Below are 11,284 nucleotides of genomic sequence, written 5' to 3' on the forward strand. Positions count from 1 at the left end.
TTTTTACAATATGCTATTTTTATTTCTAGTGTAATTTTTGTTTAGGACTGTAGCAGGTGCACAAGTGTTGTTGGTAGTACCCACCATTTTTTATGCTCATGCTTTTGGCATTGGATCTATCATAGTAGCCAAAGTGTATTGTCGTGATAGTAGCAAAAGAGTTATTAAATGTGAATATGTAGTATTAAAAATATCTTTTTAAAGTGGAACTCTATACTTTGTGACATTAGCAATCATTTTCAGGACTCCACAGAATGTTAGCCAAGAGAGATCATTATGAAACCAATCAATGTTAGCTAGATCTGCCTTATTCCATTACCTACTTGAAGAGTTTTAGTAACAGCATTATTTTTTATTTTCAATCTAGAACTAAAAGTTAGATAGTATGAAACCTGGCGCTGGTGGCTCATTCCTGTTATCCTAGCTTCTCAGGAGGCTGAGATCTGAGGATTGCATTTCAAAGCCAGCCTAGAAAGTCCATGAGACTCATTTCCAATTAACCCAGAAAACCAGAAGTGGAGCTGTGGCTCAAAGTATAGCCTTGTGTGAATAAATTCAGGTACAGTGTCCAGATACTGAGTTCAAACCCCACAACTGATACAGAAAAATAGTATGATAACTAATTATTGCTTACCAACTATAAAAATCAGATGGCATTTTGAAGATGACAAATTCTTGAATTATTGAAAAGTTTTTTTTTTAAATTTTTTTTTTGGGTCCAGTCATGGGGCCTGAACTCTGGGCCTGGGCGCTGTCCCTCAGCTCTTCAGTTCAAGGCTAGTGCTCTACCACTTGAGCCACAGCACAACTTCCGGCTTTTTTTCTTTTTGCTTATGTGGTACTGAGCATCGAACCCTGGGCCTCATGCATGCAAGGCAAGCACTCTACCACGGAGCCACCTTCCCAGTCCCTATTGAAAGTTTTTAAGAAAATTTTTTCTCCCTGTAGTTTTCCTGTGGAGTGAAAAATATTTTAAATTAAAAGACTGTTCTGATATGTATAATATTCCTATCCTATATTTTCAAAGGAATAGATATACTTTCAAAGTTCAGGCTATTTAAAACATTGCTTTTTCTTAATAATGACACACCTTTTTTCATGTTGCAGAGATGGTTTAAAGTTGGAAACTGAACTGCTGGATGGAAAAACCAAGATAATATTATCTCCATATGGTATGCTGTGTAACTGGAAATCTAAAATATTGACTTCAAAATTCCTACATAAAATTTATGATATTTAGCAATATTATTTACTTGAAATAAAGTAATATTTAAATACATTGAAAAAGCTGTTTTCCCCACTTCTTCAAATTCATTTTAGCCAAGTAAAGTCAAAAGACATCAGTGCTTTCTGCTGTCAGTATTCAGATGCATAAAATTTAGTATTATGATAGATTTCATGTGTAATGTGTATTGGTTCTCTGTTTGCTTATAACAAGTATTCTTAATACCTAATGAAAATGCAGGTGTTTTAGGTAATTATATTCTTTGCAGCTAAAGAATATTTTGAGAAAATTATAGTGTAACTGTGGTTGCTAATGTTTTTAAATATTAGTTTGAAAACTCAGTGTACTTTGATACTTTTCCAGATTATTTGTCTTGAGTCCTGCCCTCCGTTTATAGTTTTACCTGGGGACAATGGCTAAAATAAACAAAAATGACATAAATACTTGAGCTACATTGTAAAATTTGGAACATACAAGCAAGATTTAAAGTTAATGCTTTTGAGGTTAATGGGATTTTTAATCTTAACATCTTTAATACTAATTAAAAATTTTCTCTTATGTTACTGCCCTAGTATGTTTTTTGGTTGATAGTTTAGTAATTTTTGTTTTCTTTTGTAGACCATAAATCAAAATTTTCTATGAAGGTAAGCCACATGACGTTGACCTGACTTGTTTTCAAACATAAATTGCACTTTTCAGTGGTTTGAAAATCATTTTTGGGAAATGTTTTTGCTCTTTGGGGTTTGGAAGGATGAGAAAGAGTTACTACTGCCTTTTGTCAAGCTGGAATTTTCGCAGAAATGAAATCGTTTAGTAAAGTTTTCTGTAAAAATGGAAGAGTTCTAAAATCAGTTCTGTCCAGTATAGTAGCCATTTAGTCATAGGAGATTTACCACTTAAAATGTGGCAAGTGTAACAGAGGAATTGTCTAATTTTATTTTTTTGTTAAATTTGATAGCTATTGAACATGACAGTGATACTCCAGAGATGTTTAAAAATAGATATTCAGACTTTGAAACAAAAAAGTTTTTTTTTTTCATCCTCAGTTCCATCTACCCACATTTGGGTCACAAATTCTTTATCTTTTTAAGAGTTATTAAATAGTGACTTTCCTGGTTTTTTTGTTTTTGTTTTGTTTGTTTTTTGCCTTCCTTAAAAGATTACACTGAGAGACAGGCACTAGTGGCTTATGCCTGTAATCCTAGTTACTTAGGAGGCTGAGATCTAAGGTATGGTTTGGAAGCCAGCCCAGGCAGGAAAGTTCATGAAGCCAAAAGTAGAGGACTAGCCTTGACAAAAAGAAGCTCAGGGATAGCACCCAAGCCCATAGTTCAAGCTTAGGTCTGGCACCAAAAACAAAAAACATTGAGCTTGATGATTTTCCTTTAGGAATGTATTGTGTCTGTTGTCTACAAAATATATTACCACTTTATTTTCACTTTCCTGGGGATCCATTGCAGGTCCTTACATATATTAGGCAAGCCTTCTGGTATTGGTGCCATATCCTCAGCCCTTGAGATTTGGGGATAGGGCCTTGCTAAGTAGTTAGGCTGGCCTTAAACTCATAATCCTCCCATATCTGCCCAGGATTGTAGCCATGTATCACCATACATAATCATATTATTTTTAGTATAGCTACTTGCTCTTGATTTCTTTTTCCATTAACAAGAATATTTCATCTTCCTTTTCTATAATTCACAAGAATCTATTTTTTCTTCACTGTCCAGTGTCTTAATAACTTCCTTTGGATGATATATTCTCCTTTTTTCTCAGCCCTTGATAGTTTTTTTCATTTTAAGTTTAATCAAGTTAGAATAGTTAGTTGCTTGAGTATCCAGCAGATTAATCATTTGATAAGAAGGTGACTATCAAAGTAATCCAAAAGCTACATATAAAATATTTCTCTCCATATATGTAAACATTTACTTTCACTTTAATATTGTTCACTTTCTACAGTTTCAATAAGTTGTAGTTAATGATTTCTAAAAGTGGAAAATTCCAAAAATAAATAATGCATGAGTTTTACATTATTTGCTATTCTGAATCATGTGACTGAAAACGTTTTACCTGTTTCCTACTCAGAACTTGAATCTTTCCTTGATCTAGCATATCCTTGCTTGATGGTTGTTAGCTATCTCAGTTGTCAATTTACTGTTGAGGTCTCAGAGGTGCTCATATTTGAGTTTTGCTCCTATGTGGTTTCAGGCATCCACTGAGAGCCTTTCATTGTTTCCTTTATGAATAAGAGGTACTCTCCTAGATGACAAGCTGATTGTAGTGGTTGATAGCTGTCTTTTCTGGGCATGAACACTCTTTCAAGTGTTCCTTCTTTCTGTTGATATCCTAATCAGATTTGTTCTACTGACTAAATTTGTGAAGCCTTTTCATTGTCTTTTTAACCAACTCAGGATATCTGATCCCTTTCACTCTTGTGATAAAAGTTACTGGTTTTAGACATTACAGAACTCTGTCATCTGTTTAGGGATATCTAGTCTTAGGATTTTTGATCTCCTAGACCTATAGTTGTATGTAGTAGTAGTAATAATAGTAATAGTAGCAGTAAGAGTGAGTTCAGACTCCAATAGCAATATATCATTAACATAACATTTTGGTAATGTTATTTTGATTTGATAATGTTATCAAAATAACAGCTTTTTATTTTTTGGTTGGTCATGGGGCTTGAACTCTGGGGCCTGGGCGCTGTCCCTCAGCCCTTTAGCTCAAGGCCAGCACTCTACCAGTGGAGCCACAGCACCACTTCCAGTTTTCTGGTGGTGAATTGATGATAAGAGTCTCATGGACTTTCCTGCCCAGGTTGGCTTTGAACTGTGATCCTCAGATCTTACCCTCCTGAGTAGCTAGGATACAGGCATGAGCCACCAGTGCCTGGCTCAAAATAACAACTTCTAAAGCTGTAACATTCAGATAGTCTCAAAAATTAGTTGAAATAAGAAACATTCAAAAAAATTTTGGAGAGTGGAGTGTAGTCAGAATTTGCAGTGTATATCCTATGAAACTATGAAAATTGAAGGAAAGTCTGAGGTTGGAAGGGAAGAGGGAGAATGATTGATGAAAGGGAAGATATTGATCGAGATGCCTTATACCTATAAACTGGTATGATGAATGTAACCTCTTTGTACAGCTACTTAAATTAAAAAAAAAAGCCGGGCGCCGGTGGCTCTCGCCTGTAATCCTAGCTACTCAGGAGGCTGAGATCTGAGAATCGAGGTTCAAAGCCAGCCTGGGCAGGAAAGACCGTGAGACTCCTATCTCCAATAAACCACTAGAAAACCGGAAGTGGTGCTGTAGCTCAAGTGGTAGAGTGCTCGCCTTGAGCTGAAGAGCTGAGGGACAGCGCCCAGGCCCAGAGTTCAAGCCCCATGACCGACAAAAAAAAAAAAAATTAAAAAAAAAGGTGGTTTTTTTTGGCCAATTTTGATGGCTCTCTCCTGTAGTCCTAGCTGTTTGGAAGGCTGAGAGACCGGAGAATCACCTGAGCCTAGGAGTTAAAGACCAGTCTCAATCACATAGTTAGACTTGTCTCAAAAAAGAAAGAAAACCTTTTTCATGAATATTTCTACATAAGAGAATTGTGATATTCTAAAGGAAGTATATAATAGTGCAAAGTAGCACATTTTACATTTGAAATTCTTTTCTTTGATTCCTCTGCAGGAAGTTAGACAGTTTTAAATACTTTGAACAGTATAATATTAAAAATATTGGTAGAATTCAAACTCAGCAAAAGAACATTTAAAAATGTTCCATGAGGGGGTGGGAAGGTGACTCAGTGATAGAGCGCTTGCCTTGCATGCTTGAGGCCCTGGGTTCGATTCCTCAGCACCACATACGCAGGAAAAAAAATCTGGAAGTGGTGCTGTGGCTCAAGTGGTAGAGCATTAGCCTTGAGCTGAAGAGCTGAGGGACAGCGCCCAGGCCCAGAGTTCAGGCTCCACAACCCCCCCCCCCCAAAAGTTCCCTGAAATGTTTTGAAACATAAAGGCCTTATTCAATCAGTTAAAATGGGCTACGTTGCTTTTCATTGTTTAGTAACGGGAACATAATTGCTTTGTGTGTATGTATTTGTGCTGGCCCTGGGCTTGAACTCAGGGTCTAGGGTTGTCCATAAGCTTTTTGCTCAAGGCTAACATTCTATTGCCTGAGCCACTCATTGTTCCTCTTCTGCATTTTTGGTAGTTAATGGCAGTTAAGAATCTCATGGACTTTCCTGTCTGGGCAGGCTTAGAACCCTGATCCTTACATTTCAGCCTCCTGAGCAGGTAGGATTATAGGCATGAGCTATTGGTGCCAGCGGTAATTAAATCTTGGTATGATAGTTCATCAGTTTTTATAGCCTCCCTTCATTGTTCCTCTAATTTTAAGTGACCACATGCCAGATTATTGCCTTTTATTTTTTTTAATAAATATTTGTAGCACACTCTGTATGTGGCAGAAATTCTAGTGAAATTAGAACTCCAATTGGTAAACTAAAAAGTATTTACTGTCATTATGAACGTTCAGTGTGAATATGAGAATCCATTTTGTCTTTGTTATTTTTTAGAGAAAACTAAACAAAACACAAGCAGAAAGTCCTTGTTTTCTATAAATAGTTATTATTGGCCAGCTAAATAACTACACATAAGTAGAAAAAAGTAAGTACTATACCAGAGCTACTAAAAAGAACACATTGGAAAGAGCAGCTCCTTCTGGTTTGGAAACACCTAGTACATGCTACATAAATATGGTGAAATTTTAATTAGTGTTTAACAGATGAAGGATATACTTAGAGAAGTCTATAAGCTTAGAGAAAGTAGTAAGCAAAACATTGAGTTATAAAATAAGTTATAAAATAAGCTGAATGTGGAGAATAGTGTGTATGTCTGAGAAATTTAGGATATAAAGCCTGGGGGAGTTACAGTCATGAAAAGTTTCAGTGTATGCTCAAGGACTTTGAACTAATTCACTTGTAGGGAGCCATTAAAGGATATATATATATATTTATTTTTGGCCAGTCCTGGGGCTTCAGGTCTTGGCCTGGGTGCGGTCTCTCAGCTCTTCAGCTCAAGGTTAGTGCTCTACCACTTGCACTACAGCACCACTTCTGGTTTTCTTAGTGGTTTACTGGAGATAAGAGGTGCAGTGATTGGAGACTAACTAAGGTGGTAGAGTCCAGATGCTTAAGCCATATGCACTCTATTCAAAATGGTGAAAAGGGGCTGGGAAGGTGGCCCAGTGGTAGAGCGCTTGCCTTGCATGCATGAGGCCCTGGGTTCCATTCCTCAGCACCACATAAGCAAAAAGAAAAAAGCCGGAAGTGGCGCTGTGGTTCAAGTGGTAGAAGTACTAGCCTTGAGCTGAAGAGCTGAGGGACAGCGCCCAGGCCCAGAGTTCAGGCCCCACGACCGGACCCCCAAAAAAGAAAATTAAAAAACAAACAAAAAACAGTGAAAAGCCCTGGGTCCAGGGTCCCAATCAAACTAGGCATGGCCACTTGTCCCTATATGCCAAATAAAGAGATATGGCTAAAATGGCAGGCGGGGGGAGGGGGGGACTAGACGCATAGCTCATTTGGTAGAGTGCTGAGCATTAGCCAATGAGCAGAAATATATTAGTCCTGGTCTTGGACAAATAAAGACACATGATGGAGGAGCCATAGGAAATAGAGTACTTCAGTACATTGTCAGCCATCTGTGGGATATATATATTTGGGGATATATACATTTGCCTGAGGTTAAATAAAGAATTGTGTGTAGTTAAAAACAGTTCCGTAGTTGGGTGCTGGTGGCTCACCCCTGTAATCATAGCTACTCAGGAGGCTGAGATCTGAGCATCACAGTTCAAAACCAGCCCGGACAGAAAAGTCTATGAGACTCTTAACTCCAATAAACTACTCAGAAAAAGTTGGAAGTTGTGCTTTGTTTAAGTGGTAGAGCACAAAGACAGGGACAGCACCCAGGCCCTAAATTCAAGTCCCAAGACTGGCCAGAACACACACATACACACAAAGAAAAAAAACCACAAAAAAAAAAGCCCAGTTTCATGTCATAGATGTATTCACAGGTAGTAACAGACATGGTCTTTGACAGTACTTTGTCTCTGGTGAAGCTTGTTACTCTGAGTCAATGGGGCCTGGCAGGTGGTCCAGTCCTTTCTGTATTCCAAGATGGCTACAAGTGACTACAGAAGAAAATGGCTCAGGACAAAGAACATAGAAACAAAATAGAGGTGCCTAGGGTGCCTTACTTTATCTTGCTACCAGCCAATTTGTGAATCCAAATAAGGAGTAAATGCTTCCAGGCCAAAAAGCACTATTTACATGCTGATCATTTGCTTGATCCAAGAAGTGATATTTAAAAAAAAAAATCTAGATTGACTTGTTAGTGTCTAAAAATTGGAAAATTTCATGTAAAGTTTGGCTTTTGAAAATTTTTCTTGAAATATTGAATGATCTTAACTAGGCTATGTTCCTGTTTTGACAACTATGCTATATGCCTATTTAGCAGTGTAAGGTAGTGGCTTTGAGTGGAGATAGTTTCTTTTAAATGGGAAAACTGACTCCTTTACATGGGAAAATGGACTTTTGTTCATCTCAGTTCCCATCTGGTCAATTCATAGCAGATATTTGAGTGTTTCATCCCTTGTTTAGACAAATAGTTACATAAAAATAGTTGCAGGCATGGAAGAGTAAAAAGATATTTTAGATTGAGATATTCATATTATCAAAAAGCTAAAACCAGTGAGGTACTATTCTTTTTTTTTTTTTTGGTCAGTCGTGGGGCTTGAACTCAGGGCCTTGAGCACTGTCCCTCAGCTCTTCAGCTCAAGGCTAGTGCTCTATCACTTGAGCTACACTGCCACTTCTGGTTTTCTGGTGGTTTTTATTGGAGGTAAGAGTTTCACAGACTTTCCTCCCCGGGCTGGCTTTGAGCCTCATCCTCAGATCTCAGCCTCCTGAGTAGCTAGGATTATAGGCTTGAGCCACCAGCACCCAGCTTTAATGATTCAGTTTTATAATCCTAGCTACTCAGGAGCTTGAGATCTGAGAATCAGATTCAAAGCTAGCCTAGGCAATTACCCAGCAACAGCAACTAAAAAAACAGAACAACAACAACAAGATGAGAAAAAGGGCTGGGGGGTGTAGCACAAGTGGTAGAGTGCCAGCCATGAATGAAAAAACTGAGTGAGATCAAGAGATCCTGAAATCAAGCTCTGTTAACAAAACAACAAACAACTTGTATCCATCTTGGAATACCGGAAGGACTGGACCACCTGCCAGGCCCCATTGACTCAGAGTAACAAGCTGCACCTGAGACAAAGTACTGCCAAACACCACCTCTGGGGGCTGGGAAGGTGGCTCAGAGGTAGAGCGCTTGTTTTGCATGCATGAAGCCCTGGGTTCGATTCCTCAGCACCACATAAGCAGAAAAAGCCGAAAGTGGCACTGTGACTCCAGTGGTAGAGTGCTAGCCTTGAGCTGAAGAGCAGAGGAACAGTGCCCAGACCCAGAGTTTAGGCCCCATGACTGGACCCCCCCCAAAAAAAAAGAGAGACCACCTCTGTTCCTACCTTATAGCTGATGCTTTGGGTATGTCTTAGAAAGGATGAATTGTAATTGGCAAATTGGTTATATGTTAGAGTTTCTTGAAGCAAATTTGGAAATGGTAAACCAGATGAAAACTTTGAGGGCATATAACCTACTCTTTGACCCCAAAGTTCTTTTCTTAACCATTTGGGATGGGAGATGGTGCAAGCATTGAACCTAGGGCTAGTTCTCAGGCAAGTTCTCTACCCTTTTCTCTCCCTCTTCCCTTTTGCTCTTCCCACCTCCTCCTCATCTCCCTAGCCCTTGTTTAGTCACTTATATCCTCAACACTTTTTAAATAGGGGCAAAAACACTAAAAGCAGTAGTTAATGTAAGTTAAAAATAAGTGATAATTGCATTATTTTAGTTGAGTTTACAGAAATGTACAAAGGATTAAATGGAAGACATGAAATAGGTAAGCTATAATCTAGTAGTGGTCATCAAAACCTGATGACCTAAGGTTTGTCCTTACGTTAAGATGAGAAAGGCATTGGGAATCAGTATATAATCAATATTTCCTAATAAGATAATGAAGACCTTGAAGAATGAAGGTGTAAGATGACTTTATGGTTAGTATGGTTTCCTATAGAAAGGGAATATTTTAGAAAAGAGAGCTACTTTGAGAGCAAGAGATAAAGAATTGAATATCTTACATGTTGTAAGTAATGAGGAGACACTGGAATAAACAAAGTAGACAAAAATCTGCCCTGTGGAGTTTGTATTAGGAAGGTGTCAGTGGCAGACACTAAACTTAATAAATATTAAAGGAGCTCTGACAAGAAATGGAAGGGAAGAAGTGTGATCACTTTAAGGCCTTAGCAGCACTAGAAATAGTTGTTGCTAGAAAAGGGGGGACGCTATGTAGAACAGGTGATTAAATTAGCCCTCGCTGAGTATGAGATACTTGAGCAGATTGGAAGGAGGTAAGGGAATGACCTGTATTAAATCTGGAGGAAAAATATCGTAGGAGCGGGAATTGACTTTTGCTGAAACCATGTTGAGTTAAAAAAACAACCAAGGACTGGAAGCTGAGACATAGAAAAACCAATATAGATGTGAACAAAAGGGGCAAAGCAGCAGGGAGAAAGCAGATACAGATCATTAGGGCTTTTTAGATCGTCATGAGTTTAACTTTGCCTCTAAGTAAGATACAAACCATTAGAGGCTTTTGAAGACAGCATGATCTGATATGTAGTATGGTAATCACTGTGGCTTCTGTGTTGAAAATAAATTGACAAGCAAGAGTAGAAGCAGGATACCAGTTAGAACATTTTGTAGTAATTCAGGTGAGAGTGAAATATGTTGGAATAGAGGAGTAACAAGAGATGTGTGGGGTGGCAAGACTCAGGATATGTTTTAAAGATGTTAAACTGTTTGATGACAAATTAACTATGGTATATAAGAAAGGAGTCAAGGTGCTGGGAAGGTGGCTCAGTGGTAGAGTGCTTGCCTTGCATGCATGAGGCCTTGGGTTCAATTCCTTAGCACCACATAAACAGAAAAACTAGAAGTAGCGCTGTGGCTCAATTGGTAGAGTGCTAGAGCTGAAGAGCTGAGGGACAATGTCCAGACCCGAGTTCAGGCCCCATGACCCACCAAAAAAAAAAAAAAAAGGGAGAGAGGAGTCAAGTATAAGTGCAAAACTTTTGGCATGAAAAACAGAAGATGTGTTTCAATGTGGAAAGAGTAATCAGCTGTGTCAGATGTCGATTTGGGTCAGTAAAATGAAGATTTGAGAATTCGTTACTAGAAGTAGTAAAGTAGAAGTTGTTAGTAACTGTTAGTTGAAATGGGCTTTTAGGAGATGAAAAGACAAGTGGAATCAAGACTTTTTTTTGGGTGGGGGGGCAGTGGTTGGTCATGGGGCTTGAACTCTGGGACTGAGAGCTGTCCCTCAGCTCTTCAGCTCAAGGCTAGCTACAGAAACACTTTCGGTTTTCTGTTGGTTTATTGGAGTTAAGAGTTTCACGGACTTTCCTGCCCGGGGGCTGACTATGAACTTCGATCCTCAGATCTCGGCCCCCTGAGTAGTTAGAATTACCCGCATGAGCCGCGAGCACCCAGTGGAATCAAGAATTTTTTAAGATGAGCTGGGCGCTGGTGGCTCACGCCTGTAATCCTAGCTACTCAGGAGGCTGAGATCTGAGGATCACAGTTCAAAGCCATCCCAGGCAGGAAAGTCTGTGAGACTCTTTTTTTTTTTTTTTTTAGCTTTCAATAAGGATTTATTATTGTGGTAACTGCCAAGTTTTCTTTTTAAAACTTGAATAGAGTTAGCTTTAGTTAAAAAAATCATTCCCCTGAATAAGATAAAAATGCTCAAGGCAGAAGCATGTTTATAAAGAGAATGCTTTGCAGCTTGTCTAGACTTTCTTTTTTTTTTTAATTTTATTTTATTTTATTTGTGAACATACTGTACAGAGGGGTTACAATTGCATGGGCAGGATAATGCATACATTTCTTACCAAGCATTGCAGCCT

At 38.5% G+C, this 11,284-nt stretch overlaps 1 protein-coding gene across 1 annotated transcript in view; it reads left to right on the forward strand.

Moving 5' to 3' along the window:
• Positions 1 to 11,284, forward strand: part of LOC106001527 (coiled-coil domain-containing protein 66-like) — a 36,046-nt gene that overhangs the window by 1,734 nt on the left and 23,028 nt on the right. The window contains 2 exon segments of the mRNA XM_013036620.1: positions 1,108 to 1,172; positions 1,844 to 1,869. Of these exon segments, the coding sequence (XP_012892074.1) occupies positions 1,108 to 1,172; positions 1,844 to 1,869 (91 nt within the window).

The sequence above is a fragment of the Dipodomys ordii genome, unplaced genomic scaffold, assembly GCF_000151885.1.
Source record: "Dipodomys ordii isolate 6190 unplaced genomic scaffold, Dord_2.0 Scaffold308, whole genome shotgun sequence".
Lineage (NCBI taxonomy): Eukaryota > Metazoa > Chordata > Mammalia > Rodentia > Heteromyidae > Dipodomys > Dipodomys ordii.